This window comes from Schistocerca nitens, chromosome 2 (genome assembly GCF_023898315.1).
Source record: "Schistocerca nitens isolate TAMUIC-IGC-003100 chromosome 2, iqSchNite1.1, whole genome shotgun sequence".
In the NCBI taxonomy this organism is placed as follows: domain Eukaryota; kingdom Metazoa; phylum Arthropoda; class Insecta; order Orthoptera; family Acrididae; genus Schistocerca; species Schistocerca nitens.
Genome location: NC_064615.1, coordinates 1,183,765,346 through 1,183,786,535, shown reverse-complemented (window position 1 = coordinate 1,183,786,535; position 21,190 = coordinate 1,183,765,346). Strand labels below are relative to the sequence as shown.

Below are 21,190 nucleotides of genomic sequence, written 5' to 3'. Positions count from 1 at the left end.
GAATCAAACCCACTTCCAGGGTTCCCACTACCTCTTGTTGTGCCCTGAGATGAGAAATATCCTTCCCATTATCCTCCCCATTGCTCCTACAGTGCTTTTCCACCACCCACTTAATGTAAGCAATATCCTTGCTCACCTCTAATCACGTCCCCCAATCCATTGTCCCATTATACCGATGCCTCTTCTTTAGTCTTCTTCTTGTTTCTTGTTTATCCCGGCTTCTCGAGATCTCTTGTGAAGAGACACGATACAACACGTTCAGTAGTGGAGTGGGACAATTTATGAAGTTACACAACAGTTTGTAATTTAACTTTTGAAACCACTGGTTTATTGGCATTTCTGGAAATAAAATCACTCTCGTACTCTCATGTGGTCAGCAAATTTCGTGTAACAGTTTGTATGTGTAATGGGACTTATTACATCGCAAATAGTTCTAATGAATTAATTAATCTGCATTACAGTGTTGCTAGCAACATGAACAACAAGGTGATATGTTTCTCAATTGAAACAGAACCTCGATATTTTGAATAAACTTTAGGTTCATTTTCGTCAAAATCAGAACTTGTCTCAAAATTAATTTCCAACTTTGTGCATTAAGTCCAAATGTGTTTGCAACTATTGTACGCGATTCACTGGACAGCTCAATCACGCACTAGCCTGTAACGTATTTCAAATCGAGCCCACAGGTTCCACTTTTCCTTAATGGGCCAAACGACTCTTTTGTAATAACATGATGTGTTTATCTCCTGTAAAGAATAAATGAAACTGGATTTGGCTGCATTCAGGTCAAAATCACAAAAAATAAAATTCACCACGCAGGTCAGCAAGCTGTACATGTGCTCTTTTAGCACTCTAAGTGATAAATCGTCTCAGAGTAAAAGCCGCACATAAATTCACATTTTTTCAAGCACACAAAATTCAAAAAACCTTTATATTAAACAGATAAATTATGGTCTGCAATTACTAATTAACATTTCCCATTCTGAATAAACCTCAAGACTCGTATTTCATAATCAATAAAATTTTGTCGCTTGAAAGAAACTATTAGTTTGCTAAAATGGATTCAGATTACAGTCAACTCGCATCTAGACGATGACATCACAAATCAATACTTGCTCGGAATGAATGAAATACCTATACTGAAAAATACTGTCCATTGAGTAATTTACTGACTTTTATAACAAATTAGGTACCCCTTACATCGCTAGACCGTGACAAATATCCCTGCAGCAGAACATGATATACGACTTGTCCCACACATCCTCCCTCTATTATCTACTCCAGTCCTATCACAGGCATTCGTTTCTCTGACCCTCCTGATCCCAACTTCCAATAGTCGTTGTCTTCCACCTGTGTCTATCTCTTACCAGCTCCCATTCAAGCCTCATGTGTGCATTCTGTAGCCACAGGCACATGTATAGTAATTGCCACTTTTGTGCCCACCTCCAATACAGCTTCCATTTGCTGCACTTACCAGTACAACACCTCATCCCCACCATGTCTCTGCTCACAACAGCATCCACCCCCAACCCCCAGATGACCCTTCCTCTTCATCACCACTAACATTCTTTTTTGTTACAACACTACTCACACCAGCCGAGATAGCTACTCATCTCAGTCAGGCCTCAGCACACAGAAATAGCAATGTCCGTGTGTGTGTGTGTGTGTGTGTGTGTGTGTGTGTGTGTGTGTGTGTGTGTGTGTGCTTTTCCTAAATGTGAGGAAGACCTCGTCCAATAGCTTAGTCTCCTTTTAAATGAACCTGTCTACTGCACAGCATCTCCTGTTTAGTGTAGAGAGAGGGGGGAAAAATTCACATTGTCAACGCAACACCTAACTAGTATAAGACACAACTATCTAATAGCACTGTTTTATCTAATCTCCTCTGCTCCCTGCACTGCTACCTACGCCATACTTTCTAAAATTACTTGCAACCTACCTCCCCTGCACAAAAGACAGGAACTGTCCTCAATACTAACTGTCCACACTTCCTGTCCCTTTACTGCCCTGCTTGTCACTGTCGATGCCACCTCCAATGTGCATTTACACCCTCAATGCACACACTCTTATTGCCATTCAAAACAACCTTTCCTGACATATGACTGATTTCAAAGGTGTGTTTTACTACTAGTATTGCCACTTACTTATGTTTCTGTGTACAATTTTGTATTATTACTTACCTGGACATAAAGATTTAAAAACCATACCAATGAGTACTGGTACATTGGATCAATATTTGCAAGTTCAGAGATGGAAAAAAATAAGACTGAAGAATGTTTGGATACAGGCACATACTGGTTCCTTGCAGTATCAATTTCTGCTTCTGTTGCTGCAGCCACCTTTTCTTTGGCTTGAATCTCTTCAGAGAGAGCCTGTGCAAAGAAAAGAAATCTGCAGTAGAAGTCACTGAAAACCAACATAACCACAAAGTCTATTCATGGTATTTACTACAAAATTCGAGGATTTATATCGTGTGGTGTAACATGGGATTATTAGGAATAACACATTCCTCTTTTACCCTCTTATGTCAACAAAAGATGATAACAAGTGAAAATGTAGTTTATGTAGCTGTTAATCATAGAACATCCGACTGTGTGCATTTGTTTTATTATATGCAGTTTAAGTGTAAGTCATGTCAGTTCCAGATATCAGCGAGGCACAGTGGCACCTTCTGAGGTGGAGTGTATGTTCCTTGGATGTTATGGTGACTTGGATGTCACAGAGCAAAACAGTGCATGCAAGAATTTAAACAATCATTAACAACAGAAAAATCACTTTAAGAATTGTCATTCTCTTGTCTGCTTATGGCAAAGCAATACATGTATACAGAATGCATTCCATAAGTAATGCGACTAATTTTTTTTCTGACGCAATGGTACACCACAGCGTGTTGTAACTGGCTGGGCTAAGTGGAAGGGGGTGTTAGCTTCAAAACGCTCTTTGTCTCATTCAGCTGCGAGCTGCCGGAGAGTCAGGACAAACATTTCTGTCAACCCTGTTTTGAGTTTATGTAACACAGCACAATGGATCATTCTGTAGAGCAATGGTATGCTATCAAATTTTGTGTTAAACTTGGGAAGTCTGCCACCAAAACATTTCCATTATTTCGGCATGCCTTTGGGAATGATTACTTGTCCAAATCACAAGTTTTCCGATGGCACAAGTCGTTCACGTAGGGCCCAGAGGATTTCGACGACGAACCTCGCAGTGGACGACCGTCGACCGCACGAGTCGACGAAAATGTGAGTGTGTGCGTGATTGTTTGAACTCTAACAGACAGCTGAGCCTTCAATTGATAGCGCAAACTCTAACCGTGTCACAAACAATCGTTTTCCGCATTGTGACCGAAGATTTGAATGTGAGAAAGGTGTGTGCCAAACTCATCCCAAAAGTGTTGACCGATGAACACAAGCATATGCGAGTGCTTCAGTGCCGAGAAATGTTGGAAATGATCCTCATTTTTTAACTCAGTTATCACTGGTGATGAGTCATGGATTTTTGAGTACAACCCTGAGACAAAAAGGCAGAGTTCAGAGTGGCACACCCCATCGTCAGACCGTCCAAAGAAGGCAAGCATGAGCAAGTCCAGGATCAAAACCATGTTCAATGGCTTCTTTGACGTCAGAGGCATTGTCCACCATGAATTTGTACCTACCGGGACTACAGTGAACTCAGCTTTCTACTTGGAAGTGCTCAAAAGACTGGAAAGGAGGGTCTCGCACTGCCAAAGTGACAACGCGCCGAGTCACAGCGCCTTCATTGTCAACGACTTCCTGGCCAGGACTTAGACCCCAGCCTCCCTACAGTCCTGACCTGGCTCCTGCTGACTGTTCTTTGTTTCCTCGGTCAAAAGGAGTCATGAAAGGAAAACATTGGGACACGATTGAAAGCATACAGGCAGATGTTACATCAGCTCTAAAGGACATTCTGAAAAAGGCATTCCTGGATGCCATCCAGGCATGGAAACACCACCTCCAGAAGTGTATCGACGCAAGAGGGTGCTATTTTGAAAATTTTTGAATATTTGTACAAATATATTCAATAAATGATTTTTTATGAATTTGGTCGCATTACTTATGGAACGCACCTTGTATGCTCTAATCTTTCATGAGCTATGAAATAAGATAAAGCTGTTCATCCATTATCATAACTGGAGATGCACAAGATAAACACTGCATGTACAATATAGATGAGTTGACACAAACTGCTTATGTAGTTTGGACAGTCTGAAGCTCTCTTCCAGCACCTGAATGTTGCCACAAGTTGAAGAAGGCCAATGGCATGGAAATATGGCACTACAGGGCAGGACCACAAAAGTTATTAACTTCGAGAATGATGACCAGAAAGTATTTATGAGGCAAGGATGACACACACACACACACACACACACACACACACACACACACACACACACACAAGAGTAATAAAGTACACAAGGAGTTACAAATTCTCCACATAACACTCCATTTTGGTTCCCTAGTGCAGGACGTGCATTAGTTGTATGAAAACAGAGAAATTTTTTGTTTTCTGAGAATTTTGAAGAGAATAACTAAAGAAAATGCAATGTGATGGCCTGCTATGTTTCCCTTTCTAGTGTGTGTGTGTGTGTGTGTGTGTGTGTGTGTGGGCGCGCGCGCGCTCGCGCATAGCACCCTGAGTAGGGGACACTGTGTGGCAGACCTATTAGAGTGATGTGGTCTAAGTTACCTGTGACTATGCATTTTCCAATACAGTCGTCAAATATCAGTAACTCACAAATTCGAATACATCAATGAATACATGTGACCACTTTGAACTTGACTTGAGATCTAAGATTTACAATCTTCATTTGTCTTGAGCATTTACACGGTAGTATGTCCATTCACATACATGTGACCCAGATGGTGGCCTGATTGAAAGTTCATAAAGTATCATTGTAAAAAAATCATGAATTGGGTAGTGAAAAAGCAAGTGTGTACAATGTGTAAAGACGATATTATGAAATTAAAAGAATGAATTACAAGTCTGCAACTCATTATTGGGCATCTCAAAACTTACTTAAAGAAAGAACTGAGTCACTATTGATGCATAACTCGGCAAATCTTCTGCAAGGTAGTTCAAACAACTCTGAAAAGCGGGCAAAATGCCATATAAAAACAGTAGACATAAAATGAAAACCACTGAAGACTACATGGGACACTAATATTTAGTGAATGACAATCTTTTTCAAATATTTTCTAATATGGACAGTGCAAAAACTGTGAACAGCATGGAATTGCATGGCAAGATCGAAGATGGCGCAGACAATATGAAACAGGGTGGTATTTCACAGTCAAATTATAACCAGCATAAAGGGATTATGAACAGCAGGCATTTTCATTAACTGATTATCAGATATTCTCCTTAGGTATTGTCGTCTCTCACTGACAAAAATAACAACTTGGAATATGTGATTCAAAAGACTGCAGGTACCACTAGTGATTATACACCAAACAACAGTTATCTTACCTCAACAAGTATGTGAAATATTGACATTTATGCTGATAGCCATCTGAACTTTGAAGTATGTGTAGATGTGAGATCAACAGCATTGTAAAACCAGATACAAATTTCAAGGCAGCAACTGTAATCAGCCACAAAAAAATCTCAGTGCTATACGATAGTGATTTTTTTGTCTTTCTTGCAGGGAAAAATGACATAGCAAAGAATGATCCAAAAAATATAGTGTTTTCCTTTAAACAGAGGCTGCAAAAATTCAGAAACATGAATATGAGCACTTTTTTCTGTACCCTTATGCCACGACCTGCACAAGTGGTCCTGTGTGAAAAAGGAAGTAGAAAAAAAAGGAAAAGGCTGGGAAAAATGTATACAGAGGCTTTAAAAATACAACATACATTGATAAAAGCACACTAGGAAGATGATTTCATATGACACATAGTTTATACTTCAACAGATTGGGAAAGGCCTTTGTTAGTCATAAGATCTCAGATATAGTTCTATGAAATCAAATGTGTAGCACGGTATTAAGCAAGTTATATATTTGAAAGACAAAAGTGATGTGTCTCTAGAATTTAGTTTGTGACATGATGAAGTAGTACTGGTAGTGGTCTCTACCAAGACCAAGAACAATGACGAAAATTCTTTTTCAACATTTGAGCAGTTCCAACTTAGACAATTGCAGTGTGCATACGCTGGATATGCCCCATTAAGACGAATGTTTGCTTGAGAAAGAAAGCATTGATAAAATAATTAAACACTGGCAAATCTACAATGGAATATGACAATATTATGAAAAGTATAGTTCCTACTTACCACATAGCAGAGATGCTGAGTCACAGATAGGCACAACAAAAAGACCATCAGAAAGCAATCTCTCGACCAAAAAGGCATTCATCGGAAATAAACAAAACACATACACACACACCCACACACACACAAATGCAACTCTCACACACAGATGACTACAATCTCTGGCTGCTAAGTTTCAATCAGAATCAGAATTTTTATTATCCCGTAACATTCAAAGTCAAATCACAGATCCGATGTGCTCGGGACTCGTCAACATTACATTTACATAACAATTACAATTTATATACATGGTATTACAAAAAGAAATAATACAACACTCCAGTTTGTATGTATTACGAAGTAATATGTAACAACAGTGTTTATGTAGTGATCATAATTTTATCATCATTTATTTGACACAAAACTGCTAAGCTTAATTTACAGATGATGTTTCCTTGCTCAGACTTCCATGTCATCCTTCACAAATTCTTCTACGGAGTAATGACATTTCTCCACTAATAACTTGAGCAGCTTTGGTTTCAGTTGCCCTAGCTCCATGCTGTTTATTTGTTTCTTTTTTAGCATGTTGTAGATTTTCTTGCCCATATATTCTGGGGTTTGTGCAAATAACTTTAAGCTGTGAGTAGGAAGCATGAAGTCTGTCTTATTCCTAGTGCTGTATCGATGCTTAAAATTGTCGTCTGTGAATAACGTAAGGTTACTGTATACAAAAATAACCAGTTCATATATGTACAAACAGGGGGCACTTAATATTTTTCGATTTCTTAACAGTGGGTGACAAGATTCTTTTGGTCTTGAGTTACACATATTTCTAACAATTTATTTTTGTAATTTTAATATTCTAATTATTTTACTTGTATTACCCCAAAAGATAATGTCATAAACAGCTTCAAAATAGCAGTGATAAACTACTTTTCTTATCTTCATGCTAGTTGAATATGACAAAATCTTTATAGCAAAGGTCAGGCTGTTTAACTTATTTGCTAAGTATTCTCTATGTGAAGACCAGGATAAATTTTGGTCCAAATTTATTCCTAAAAATTTAACACAATCTGATTCTTTCAGTTCCTGGTTTCTGCAGGTAATATGAATTTCATTTATCTTAGAGTTTTTAGTTTTAAACTGTAGTAAATGTTACGGTATATTGATAATGCAATTGACATGCAAAAAGAACGATTTAATTCCAAGTTACATTAATGTAAAGGTTAAAAACAGTTCTACAGTGGCCCACAAAAGTTGAAGATGTAGTAAATGTGTTTTTCCAATATTCAGTTTTAACACATTTAGTTGGAACCAGTTTTCTAAACTGTCTAGTAGATTTGTGAAAGTTGAGAGAATGTGTTCTGAGTGATTGCTTTTGATGAGAACAGACGTATCATCAGGGAATAAAACTGAGTGTGAATTTATGTTTAGTGGCAAGTCATTTATGTAAAGTAAGAATAAAATTGGACCCATAATTGAGCCTTGTGGAATGCCTTGTGAAATAATCATCCATTCAGAGAAGAAATTTCCTTTGCTTGATGATATAACTACTCTTTGTTTTCTCTTTGTGAGGTATGACCTGAACCACTCTAAAACAAGACATAGAATTCCATATTTTTCCATTTTATAGAGGAGCAATTGATGGTTTACACAATCAACTGCTTTTGTGAGGTCACAGAACAATCCTGCAACTGTGTTAGACTTGCTTAATGCAGAACACATTTTTTTCACATACTCATTTATGGCATCTATTGTGTTTTTGCCTTTCTGATAGCCGTATTGACTATCTGAAATGTACGTTTGATTTTTCTATAAATTTTTCGATTTGCATTACAACCACTTTTTCAAATATTTTTGACAAAATTGGGAGAATAGAGATTGAGTAGCAGTTCCCCATATCTTCTCTTGAGCCATTTTTGAACAAAGGTTTTATCTCTGAATGCTTCAGGGTGTCTGGAAAGTGGCCTTCTTCGAGTGATTCGTTGATTATTGAACAAAGGGGGTGAGCTATTATCCTGGCAGCTGATTTAACTACTGTAGTAGGTATTCCATCCCACCTTTGTTAAAGCATTCTTCTGCCTTCTGACCTAACTGTACTTTTTCGGTATATCCATCTGCATCTGCAACTGATTTTGATACATTTATAAAAAAATTGTTAAGAGATTCTGAAATCAGAGCAAGATTTGTTATAGTTTAATTTCCCACCTTAATTCTGGAGATAACTTTGCTTTTAGTTCTCATCCCCAGTTCTTATTTTACGACAGATCACACTACCCTTGATTTGTTTTTATGAGCCAAGATGTATTTATTATTTACAATTTCTTTTGCAGCTTCATTACCCTTTTAAATAAGCCTTTATACCATTTGACATAATTTATGAAAACAAGGTCTTTGTTGTATTTCAACTCCTTGTGAAGTTGTCTTTTCTTCAAACTAGATATTTTTATTCCAGCAGCGATCAAATTTAGCTTATTTGGCACCTTTGTGTGGAATACTCTAAGTGGGAATATTTCATTAAATACAGGTAAGAAACTTTCTAGAAAACTGTTAAATAGTTCCATTATTCTCTAAAATATTTCAGTCGCTCATGTACCTTCAATTAACCATTTATTTGGAAAAGCACGATTTCCTTAGCAACAGTCAATACGGATTTTAGCCAGGTAAAAATACCACGACAGCTGTTCTGGAAATTGTTGATCAGACTTTAACAGCTTTTGATAATAAGAAGACAGTGACATTTCTGTTATGTGATCTAAGCAAAGCATTTGATTACATTTCTTTTAACATACTGCTAACAAAATTAGACTATTATGGTACTCAAAAATACAAATTAGCAGTAATTTTTTCCTACCTTGTGACGAAGCAAGCTGGCATATTTTTACTTCCCATCTTGTTTTGCCATCTGCCTCCTTAAATTCTCTTTTTCACTTTTAACTAATTACCATTAACAAACATGAGAATAATCGGCATTTTCATAAAAGAGAAAGATTGGCCCTCAGTTTTAAAGTAAATAACACCAGATCTAATTTTGTGTTAGGTTTTAGGTGTTTGATTTTTCTAATTTATTTCAACTATTCCTATTTAGTATATTTTGTTATAGGGTTGTTTCATAACTTAAATTCTATTGTTGACTTATAAACAAACATAAAGTCTGTACTAATTATAAACATTTGGAGAAATAACTAATAGTATTATTAAATGATGTATTTGGCTCTATTCAGAAATATGTTAGCAAAGCTGGCTCTTAATTAATTCCAAAGTAATGAACAGTTTTGTCCAAAGTATTGTTTGCATACTTATATTTGTTAATTTCATGATTTAAACAAGTAATTCGGCTTAACCCTTGCAGTAGAAGAAACTGTTAAAAAGATGCAATTTTCAAAGTATTCAATTTATTTAATGAGTTAAGGTTTAATTGCAATTTCTGTAAATTAAACTTTAAACAATGTGTAGTTTCAGCACCTACTATTGTGATGATATATAAGGGCCTGATTTTTGGTCACAAGAGAGTCAGTCCAGGGCCAAGTTCCAGACGATAAACCTGTGTTGGTTAGATCAACAACAGTGCTTCGACTTATTTGTGGAATAAGTGTTAAAGATTTAGGCCGTGAGTAAAAACAATGACAGTGTCTGCTCCATATGTACCTTTCTATTCTTCCAGAACTGTGAACTTTGTGGTTAGGCTTTTACTGCTCTTAGATGTTCAACAGTAAACTATTGCAGCAGTATGTGGAGGTTTGCCTGCAGACTATAATGAGGCTTATCAAAAGTTAAACAATAGTGCACTGGCCAAATAACTGTGTATTATTGGGGGGTTGTGAACAGTGAAATTAAAGTACAGTGAAATGCAACTGTGCACCTGTCGGCTACATTATTTACAGTAGTCAGTGTCGGAATCCACAACCCATTTTTCAGCCAGTGTAGCAATGCAGAACATTGACACAGAGGACACCAAATGAAATAAATAAAGTAGGCAGAACTGCTACAACCTGAACACAAGAAGACTGTTTGTCTCAATTAGAAATAGAGCCTTCCCCTTAGTATAAATTGGTACAGGTGTTCCACAGACTTTGTCCTTGGCCCGTTCTTCTCCACTGTGACAGTCAATGACATACCCCATTTTGTACTACAGTTGATTATCTGCTATGCTGATGATACACTGTTATTTATTTCACATCATGGCATCCAAAAGCTTATGTTAGTCCAAGAATGTAGATAATAGATGTGTCAAACTTTTAGGAATACATATTGATGCCAAACTCTATTCAGAAGAACATATCAAACAAGTCTGTAAAAAGATTTCATAAATGCCCTATCTCATGTGGAAACTGAGAGATACGGTCAGGAATAATTATCTCTGTACGGCATATTTTGCACTCTTTCAGTCACATATACAGCCTACTCATATGGGCTCATTCTCCTCATATCACAAAAATTTTAAAAGTCCAAATAAGAATTGTCCTAGTACTATGACAGGCTGGTACTAACAAGCACTGCCACTGTCTTTTTATCAGGCTTAGCATTGAATCTGTGAATCTACGAGTCTGCATTCTTTGTCAAGAACAACATTAAAAAATGTGTTATCAGGGAAACAATTCACAAACATGACACTAGAAATAAGATAAACATTGGCATTCCAAGTTACAGATTAGCAATAACAGGAAACTCCCATAAAGTGAATGCCCTCAAAATTATTAACAAGTTTCCTCTTGCTGCTTGACCCTTGCCATTTAAAATATTCAAACTTAAATTATATGACTGGCTAATAAAAAATTAATGTTACAATATGAAAGAGTTCTATAACACGGACAGAGCTGATACACTAAACTCTTGATAATACGGCCCTCAGTAGTCCGGCCTCTCAGTAATCCAGCACACTTCCAGCCTATAATCGTTCAACCTGAAATGACGCCTTCAATAATGAAATTTCATCTGCATCAATGTTGTTAGTTAATTATAATGTTCAACATTCCTCTACACTTTGAAATTGTGGCTTTCCTTACGGATCATCATGATGCCTTCTAAAGGGAAACATGTTATGCTGGACCTCAAGCAGAAACTCGAAATTAGATATAAACCATTGTTGCTGGCAACAGTGTTGGATGAGCAGTTATTTGTGGGCAAACTTCAGCAGAAAAGAGGTAATCATAAGCTTGCAGGAAAGTTATGATGAAACTGATAAAGAAGAGGACATAGGAGGAGAGAACATGAAGATATCTCAAACTGCTGGTGCTGAAGCTGGAGATGCTTCCTGGAGTACATTATGCAACAATCAGAAACATGAAAGGACCAGTGAAATGCTTGTAGAGCAGTTGTGTGATAAAGCATACAACCGCCACGTATTGTCATGGAGACAACTAAAACTTTGGGACATGTTTAATAGTGAGTCTCAAGTGATACCAATATGCATGTACACACTCAAGGACTAAGTTCTCTGTAAGAACGAATGTATTTTTTTTTATTTGATAAAGTTCAATCCCTCTGTGTTTATACTAAATTTTAAACACTCTCAACAATCTGGCCCTTCCACTATTCCGGCACCCATGTGTGCGAGGAATGGCCAGTTTAGCAAGAGTCTAGTGTATTAATATTTAAGATCACAGCTTTATGTAAGATACTTGATTCCTACATGTAATATGAATATTAGTTTTAATACTTTGATTGTAAATGTAACTTGCTATAACTGGAAAAGCCTATTGTAACTGTTGTCAATGGCAATAATGAATCTGAAACTGAATCTGTTTTCTCTGAGGTGTTCATGACACCTTCATGGGGTGTCACCAATGCATAAATGTCCATGTCCAGCTCGTGCTACCACACACACCACACCACGGCTTCCCTACTGTATTACATCACTGCATATGCACGATCTGCAGTCTTCACAGATCAGAGCATATACAGTGTACTTTTCCCACTATATAAAATGTTTATAAGAGACATGACCCTCTTTTGCCAGTCTGAGCATCCTCAGTGGAACATAGATCATTCTCATGAATAGCCCTTGTTAGAGAGCAGATTCCCCCACTGAGATGAAAGATGTCGTACAAAACTTGTTTAATGCACTCTCTACAATTAAATGAAATATGCTGGTGCCATATTAGAATTTGGCAACCATTTCATTTATTCTCAGTGCATATATAGAATATTTTCTTTAAATGTTCATGCATGACTTTTACTTGGTCTCAAAGAGTTTGCAGGAAAGATATCTCTAGTAATTAAGGACACCATGATGTTCGTGCTTGTTTGTTACACACTCCCTAACATTAACTGTGCTTTTAGGTTATAAGGTCATGAGATGTGGTTTCTTCATTTAAACCAAAATACAACATTAGATAACAACTGTGATTTAACACAATATATTTAATTTCATCCTTAACCATCCATATCTCAGATCTAAGAACATAAAAATACACGGGATGCAGATTACCACACACGGGTTGCAAGATGAATTTGTTTGTTCCTAACTAGTTTGGATACCCTTTTGACAGAGTGAACCTTAATAATTGGGTTTAACTCTTTCTATGGGAAGCAACTGTACAACCATTCCTCCTTTCAGATGAAAATGCCCCCTATTCATTTCCTACCACAAATGGTTTAGGTTATCCCTCTGTGGATTCACATAACCGAAGGAATAGGCACCTCTGTTGAGCATACCTATCCCCAGACTCCTCTACACAAAATACGGTACAGTCCATTTCTTTTTTTGAATGCACCTGACCTCAGGCATAGCACAGACTCTTTCGACACCTTCAACTCACCTAAAGCAGCCCACACTTCACCATATAAAAACTTGTCCGAACAGCAAAATTTCATTTCTCATATCCTGACAGGAAGTGTTTTCTTCACTCCTGACGTGTCTTTATGGCAGTTTTAATGCATACTGCACACTACTCCTTATACAATACTGTTTTTACCCATATGTTTGTTGATGTATGAAACCACATCTGTGTTAGCATATAACATTGGGTAACAATATTCCCATGTTCATTTCCTTTCCTTAGGATAATTTAGACCTGCTACTATGTTTGCATTTAAAATTATTACACACCAACATGTACAAATCAATTTATTAATAAAATTTTGCAAAGTAAACACTGCAAGTACTGAAATGCCACTCTCATCCTTTGAAGACTCAACAAATTTTATCTAATGACAAAATCTGCTTGGGTGGGCAACAGAAGTCTATTTTTGTTTCTCCATTGCCATTTATGTTATACAACTGTTACATTGTAATACATATCTAGGTGATTAACTGTCATTTATGCCCTCTAACAGTGTTGGAACATTATGTTACTTAAATATAACCTACTTTTCATGTCCGCTACTACTACTCATTGCGCTCACGTTAGTACATCGCATTTCAGACTGTTATGTTGCATGCAGGGGCATTCCCCTGTTATCTTCCCCCACAACATGAGACATACCTAACATGCAGTGTACTGAAGTTATAAATAGTAAGTGTACAGCATAAAAATTACGTCCATTTGTCCAAGTCATATCATCATATGTGTATCTCTTCGGTCATCCTATGACAACAGGTTGTGTTAGAAACATGTGGACAAGAAAATAGAGAAAGACAGAAATGGCACTCCTGGTGGAGAAGAAAGAAAAGAAAGTAAAAAAAAAAGATTTTTTAAGGTTGAAGAAAGAAAGAAAGAAGATAGCCCCAAAAAGACAGAATTCCTTACCACCTCCTACCCCCAACGAACTTCCACTTCTGATAAAGTTCTTCGTTGTGATGACAGAGGGAGAACGTGTTTGGCATTCCCTACTGAATGGACTTGTTGCAACTTTACTGTCGCAAATCCCAAAAACTAACCTTAGCAAATCTACTGTAAACATTGAGAGAAGGAACAACAACATGTGAAACAAGGAAAAAGAATTATTAAATCATTAATTGTCATTATCAGAAGTCAGTCCATCTATTTTCATCTTTATCAACTAACCACAAATAACTTTCCATATGAAACCAACTGAAAGCCTGTCATTTTGTACTGCTCTTTGTAAAAAAAAAATATAAAATCCCAGTTATTCATAACAGGATACATACGTATGTGTCCTTTTTCTGTAAGAAACAAACGTCATATAATTAATACTTTAAATAAATAAATTTTAAAAAATCTAGTTATCCACATAGCAAGTTTGATGGCTATATTCTTATTTTCACAAACTAGGAAGTTATTTAGTTATTAAATAAAATAGAATAGTAAGCGGTACGGATCACAGAATAGTGTTAAGAGAAGGAATGGCTTTGGAGAAACTAAAGAAGTAGTATCCTCAGATGACTAATGGGTGCTATTCTGCTGAATTTGTGGAGTATGCAAATTCTCCTGGTGGTATATATTTCTTAACTGTACCAAACTGTGAAGTCTCCTTTCCTGGCCTGTATTTGGATCAACCAGGAACAGTGCCTTGTAAGGTCCAAAATAACTAAGCATCATATCTATCTTTCAGGAGTCATCCCATCTTCTTGGTAATGATCTAAAGAACATCCTTATAAATGTGCTGGATGTATCTCACTATATGGTTTGAATTTTGGGAACTACTTAGGAAAATTTATTCCCTTTCCCATTTGATCCTCAAAAAACTCATGAGGTGCGCCAACATTATTATTAGTCTCATTAGTTTTAAATTCTATTTTTGCATATTTTAAAGTGTCTAAAGTGCCCATCTGTTTCAAACAATAAAAAATATACAGAAACATGCATTTCGAGTACCGCTATGATAAACAACACAGAATAAAACAATATAGAACAGCTGAGACTGTTCAAAAAAGATCGACGGGTCCTTATACTTGCCGACAGTCACTGTAGTCAAATTGCAGAAAGAGTGTCAAGCCTTTTACCAAGCTACAATGTCATGGGTATCGTGAAACCAGGAGCTCGTATTTCGGAGGTAACAAAACCAGTTGAAAACTCTTGTAAAAACTTTGGACCATCAGACTACGTGGTAATTTTTGGAGGTGCGAACGATGTTGCGTGGGATCAAGCCAACGAAATAAAAATAGCTCTTAAATGTGTACTGCAGCAGACAATCCACACAAATGTGTTAGTTATTAACCAATCACAGAGGCATGACCTACCTTCCTGGTCATGTGTGAATCAATTAGTGATTAAGATAAACTCTGACATAAAGGATGTTTGTGGAAAATTTGAGCATGCAAATGTAATAGATGTAAGCACTCTTGAAAACTCCATGCACACCAGGCATGGACTTCATCTAAACTATGCTGGTAAACAATACCTAACAGAGAAAATATATAATTTTGCAATGCAATACATTAGAAAACTTACCAGTACATTGGATAATTGGCTCATAACAGGCAATGAAAGCCCAAAAAACAAAGCAGAACATGTTAAAGGGGTCCAAATTGACTCACAAGGAAGGATGAAACCCAAGGAAAGAACGAATAACACAAAAATGTCCAAAACACATTGGATATATGGCTGGGAAGAAACACACACCAAGGGACAGGTAGATGTTTTTAGAGTAGCTGAGGGTGCCACAGGGGAATGTGTTACAGAACAAACTTATACATACACTTTAAAAGTCTCTACCAAACAAACTTGATGAAATAAATGTGCTTCTTAGCAATGAGTGGAAGGAGGTGTCAGATTTATGTTATTGTGAGCACTGGCTGGAGAAGGACCATTTACAGTATTTGAAGAAAACTGGTTTCACTCTGGAAAACTACTTTTGCAGATCAATATCAAAGCTTGGAAGAAGCTGCATTTATGTAAAAGAAAACATAGACTAATGATATAAATTAATAGAGGGAAACATTCCACGTGGGAAAAATATATATAAAAACAAAGATGATGTGACTTACCAAACGAAAGCGCTGGCACGTCGATAGACACACAAACAAACACAAACATACACACAAAATTCAAGCTTTCGCAACAAACTGTTGCCTCATTAGGAAAGAGGGAAGGAGAGGGAAAGACGAAAGGATGTGGGTTTTAAGGGAGAGGGTAAGGAGTCATTCCAATCCCGGGAGCGGAAAGACTTACCTTAGGGGGAAAAAAGGACAGGTATACACTCGCACACACACACATATCCATCCACACATTACAGACACAAGCAGACATATTTAAAGTTTGGGCAGAAACATAGACTGTAAGATAATAGACCGTATAAATCACTTAGGAAGCAAAAAACACTTTGAAGCCTCAGCTATTGAAATAACATCAGGAAAAGCTATAATAATGTGTGTTTGCAGATCACCCAACAGCAATGTAAACATTTTCTTTAAAAAACTTGACCTTGCACTAGGGAAACTTAAAATTACTTGCAAAACTATAGTTCTGTGTGGCGATTTTAATATTGACCTCTTAACACACAGTCCCCAAAGAGAAAAATTCCTTAATATTATTCAAGAATATAACCTGTGCACTAAAATAAACTCCCCTACACACATAACAAAAACAAGTGCTACACTTATTGACCATATCTTTGTAAACACTGATATGCACACCTCAGAAAACTTTAATACCGGCTACAGTGACCACAATGCACAGCTACTTGCCGTATGTGAAAGTATTGATTTGTCTAGGAATGGAAGTGTTATCTACAAGAGAAAATTCAGCATGCAAAATATTGAGCACTTCAAACATATGCTAAGTACCCACTCGTGGAATAAAATCTACAACAGTAACAACACAGATGAAAAGCTGAATAATTTCATGGAAATTTACAGGCATTGTTTCGAAATTGCATTACCAAAAAAGAAAATAATTTGTAAAGGCCCCAGAAAACCCAAAACTTGGATTACATCGGGGATCAAAGTATCATGTAGAAGAAAAGAGAACTTTTTGCACTATCAAAAACAGATAGCACCCCTGAATTTGCTCACTACTTCAAAAAATATAAGTTAACTCTGAGTCGTGTAATAAGGGGAGCAAAATTAAGGGAAAATGACAAACGTATTATGGAATCATCAAACAAACCTAAGACAATGTGGAACACGGTACAGAGACTTACTGGAAAGGTGGAAACACACAAAAATATTGTATTGTCAAAGGCGGGCAGCAAGATCACTGATCCAAAATTTATTGCTATCCACTTCAATACTTACTACACCAATATTGCTGGTGAGCTAGTGAAGGAACAAATGGGAAAAAAATCAAACAAAATCTTACAGGAAATTTCTGGAAATAGTGTAACAAATACATCCATGTTCCTTCGACCAATAAGTAAGGAAGAACTGTTAAACAGCATAAAGTCATTAAAAAATAAATATTCAGCCGGAGTTGACGATGTGCCAGACTATATTATATCGACAGGAAGTGCAAAATGGCTAAGCAGACATGGCTAGAGGACAATAGTAAGGATGTAGAGGCTGATCTCATTGGGGGTAAGATAGATACTGCCTACAGGAAAATTAAAGAGACCTTTGGAGAAAAGAGAACCACTTGTATGAATATCAAGAGCTCAGATGGAAACCCAGTTCTAAGCAAAGAAGGGAAAGCAGAAAGGTGGAAGGAGTATATACGGGGTCTATACAAGGGCGATGTACTTGAGGACAATATTATGGAAATGGAACAGGATGTAGATGAAGATGAAATGGGAGATAAGAATCTGCGTGAAGAGTTTGACAGAGCACTGAAAGACCTGAGTCGAAACAAGGCCCTGGGAGTAGACAACATTCCCTTAGAACTACTGACAGCCTTGGTAGAGCCAGTCCTGACAAAACTCTACCATCTGGTGAGCAAGATGTATGAGACAGGTGAAATACCATCAGACTTCAAGAAGAATGTAATAATTCTAATCCCAAAGAAAGCAGGTGTTGAAAGATGTGAAAATTACCAAACCATCAGTTTAATAAGTCTCATCTGCAAAATACTAACGCGAATTATTTACAGACAAATGGAAAAACTGATAGAAGCCGACCTCGGGGAAGATCAGTTTGGATTCCATAAAAATATTGGAACACGTGAGGCAATACTGACCCCACGACTTCTCTTAGAAGCTAGATTAAGGAAGGGCAAACCTACGTTTCTAGCATTTGTAGACTTAGAGAAAGTTTTTGACGATGTTGACTGGAATACTCTTTTTCATATTCTGAAAGTGGCAGGGGTAAAATACAGGGAGCGAAAGGCTATTTACAATTTGTACAGAAACCAGATGGCAGTTATAAGAGTCAAGGGACATGAAAGGGAAGCAGTGGTTGGGAAGGGAGTGAGACAGGGTTGTAGCCTCTCCCCGATGTTATTCAATCTGTATATTGGGCAAGCAGTGAAGGAAAAAAAGAAAAATTCAGAGTAGGAATTGAAATCCATGAAGAAGAAATAAAAATTTTGAGGTTCACCAATGACACTGTAATTCTGTCAGAGGCAGCAAAGGACTTGGAAGAGCAGTTGAACGGAATGGATAGTGTCTTGAAGGGAGGATATAAGATGAACATCAACAAAAGCAAAACGAGGATAATGAAATGTAGTCGTATTAAGTTGGGTGATGCAGAGGGAATTAGATTAGGAAATGAGACACTTAAAGTAGTAAAGGAGTTTTGCTATTTGGGGAGCAAAATAACTGATGATGGTTGAAGTAGAGAGGATATAAAATGTAGACTGGCAATGGCAAGGAAAGCCTTTCTGAAGAAGAGAAGTTTGTTAACATCGAGTATAGATTTAAGTGTCAGGAAGTCCTTTCTGAAAGTATTTGTATGGAGTGTAGCCATGTATGGAAGTGAAACATGGACGATAAATAGTTTAGACAAGAAGAGAATAGAAGATTTCGAAATGTGGTGCTGCAGAAGAATGCTGAAGATTAGATGGGTACATCAGATAACTAATGAGGAGGTACTGAATAGGATTGGGGAGAAGAGAAGTTTGTGGCAAAACTTGACTAGAAGAAGGGATCGGTTGGTAGGACATGTTCTGAGGCATCAAGAGATCACCAATTTAGTATTGGAGGGCAGCGTGGAGGGTAAAAATCGTAGAGGGAGTCCAAGAGATGAATACACCAAGTAGTTTCAGAAGGATGTAGGTTGCAGTAGGTACTGGGAGATGAAGACGCTTGCACAGGATAGAGTAGCATGGAGAGCTGCATCAAACCAGTCTCAGGACCGAAGACCACAACAACAACATTGCTGGTGAGCTAGTGAAGGAACAAATGGGAAAAACATCAAACAAAATATTACAGGAAATTTCTGGAAATAGTGTAACAAATACATCCATGTTCCTTCGACCAATAAGTAGGGAAGAACTGTTAAACAGCAGAAAGTGTGTGCCAGACTATATTATAAAAGTATCAGCCGAACAGATACTCGCACCACTGCTAGATATGTGCAATTCTTCACTATCAAGTGGTATTTTCCCACGACAGTTAAGAACTGCAAAAGTTGTACCCCTTTACAAAAAGGGCGATCGGCAGCAGATGGTCAACTATAGGCCTGTGTCACTCCTCTCAGGTTTTTCAAAAATCATTGAAAAACTAGTTCTGCAACAATTAACTGATTTCTTTAACAAAAAATATATGATCTCAGGATGTAAGCATGGCTTCAATCCTCAGTGCAGTACTGAAACAGCCCTTTTAGCCTCATAAATCGTATTTTAAATTCAGTGGATAATCACAAAAATGTTTTGGGGATTTTCCTGGATTTAACAAAAGCATTTGATTTAATAGACCATGAAATTCTCCTAAGAAAGTTAGAGTGGTATGGTGTAAGTGGCCTGCCACACAAGTGGCTGAAATCCTGTCTAGAAAATCGCTCTCAGATAACAGAGGTAAAACACATGGGAAAAAATGAACTCCAAGCTTATGAATCGAAACCTTCCACATTAACCCACGGTGTACCACAAGGCTCAATTTTAGGTCCCTTTCTCTTCTTAATTTTCATAAACAACTTCCCCCTACACGTTCAACACTCCGAACCAGTACTATTTGCAGATGACACAAGCATATTAATTGAAGGTGAAAACGAAATGGTTCTAAGTTTAAATGCTAAAGTCACAAATGAAAATGTCACAGAGTGGTTTATGAGGAATAAATTACTGATAAATCCTCAAAAAACAGTCGTCTTACACTTCCATACACAACAAAATAAAAACCCATTAAAACCAAACATGTCCATGGAAAACCAAAGAATTAACAGTGTCACTGAAACAAAATTTCTTGGCATCTACTTACAAGACAATCTTAAATGGAATTCCCACATCACATCATTAAATTCTAAACTATCGAAAATGACTTATGCGATGAGGATTATATGGAACAACACAAGTCCTGAAACAGAGTGGTGTATTACGCTTGCATACGCTCCCTATTGAGATATGGCATCATATTCTGGGGAAATTCTCCTCATAGCATAACCACATTCCGGAAACAAAAACAGATTGTGAGGATAATGAAAAATACTAACAGCCGGAAATCATGCAAACCATTCTTTAAAGAACTGGGGATTCTACCCCTACCATGTATCTATATGCTAGAAGTTGTAATGTGCCTAAAAAAAGCATGCTAAAAATGGAAATGTATTTATTTAGAATAAATCTGTACATGAACACCATACAAGGGCAAATAGTGACATACACAGACATCATTGTGAAGTGCAAGAATCACATTTGTTTAATAAGCTGCCAAGTAACTTAAAGGCCATAAACAAAATCCATAGTTTAAAAAAATCTGTAACTTCATGTCTCTTGGAAAACTGTTTTTACTCACTAACACAGTATCTTGAAATATAAGTTAATTTTGGTTGTAACAATATAAAAATGTAATGTAACAATATAGCAATATAACAATGTAACAATTTATAAATGTAATGTATACAATCAATGTAACAGTATATTAATATAATGTCATTTTGTCCAACATCTAAGATATGGTATAGGTAGTTCAAATATTCAGGACGTAAATAAATAAATAAATCTGTAGTTCCTTTCTGTGGTACAGTATCTCTCATAGAATTGGTTGTAAT

General features: G+C 36.9%; 1 protein-coding gene across 1 annotated transcript in view; it reads right to left on the bottom strand.

The window, feature by feature from the left end:
• The window catches only part of LOC126235648 (dynein axonemal heavy chain 3), a 1,245,905-nt gene that overhangs the window by 260,125 nt on the left and 964,590 nt on the right, over positions 1-21,190 (bottom strand). The window contains exon 52 of the mRNA XM_049944362.1: positions 2,181-2,372. Within this exon, the coding sequence (XP_049800319.1) occupies positions 2,181-2,372 (192 nt within the window). The remainder of the gene's footprint in view (positions 1-2,180; positions 2,373-21,190) is intronic.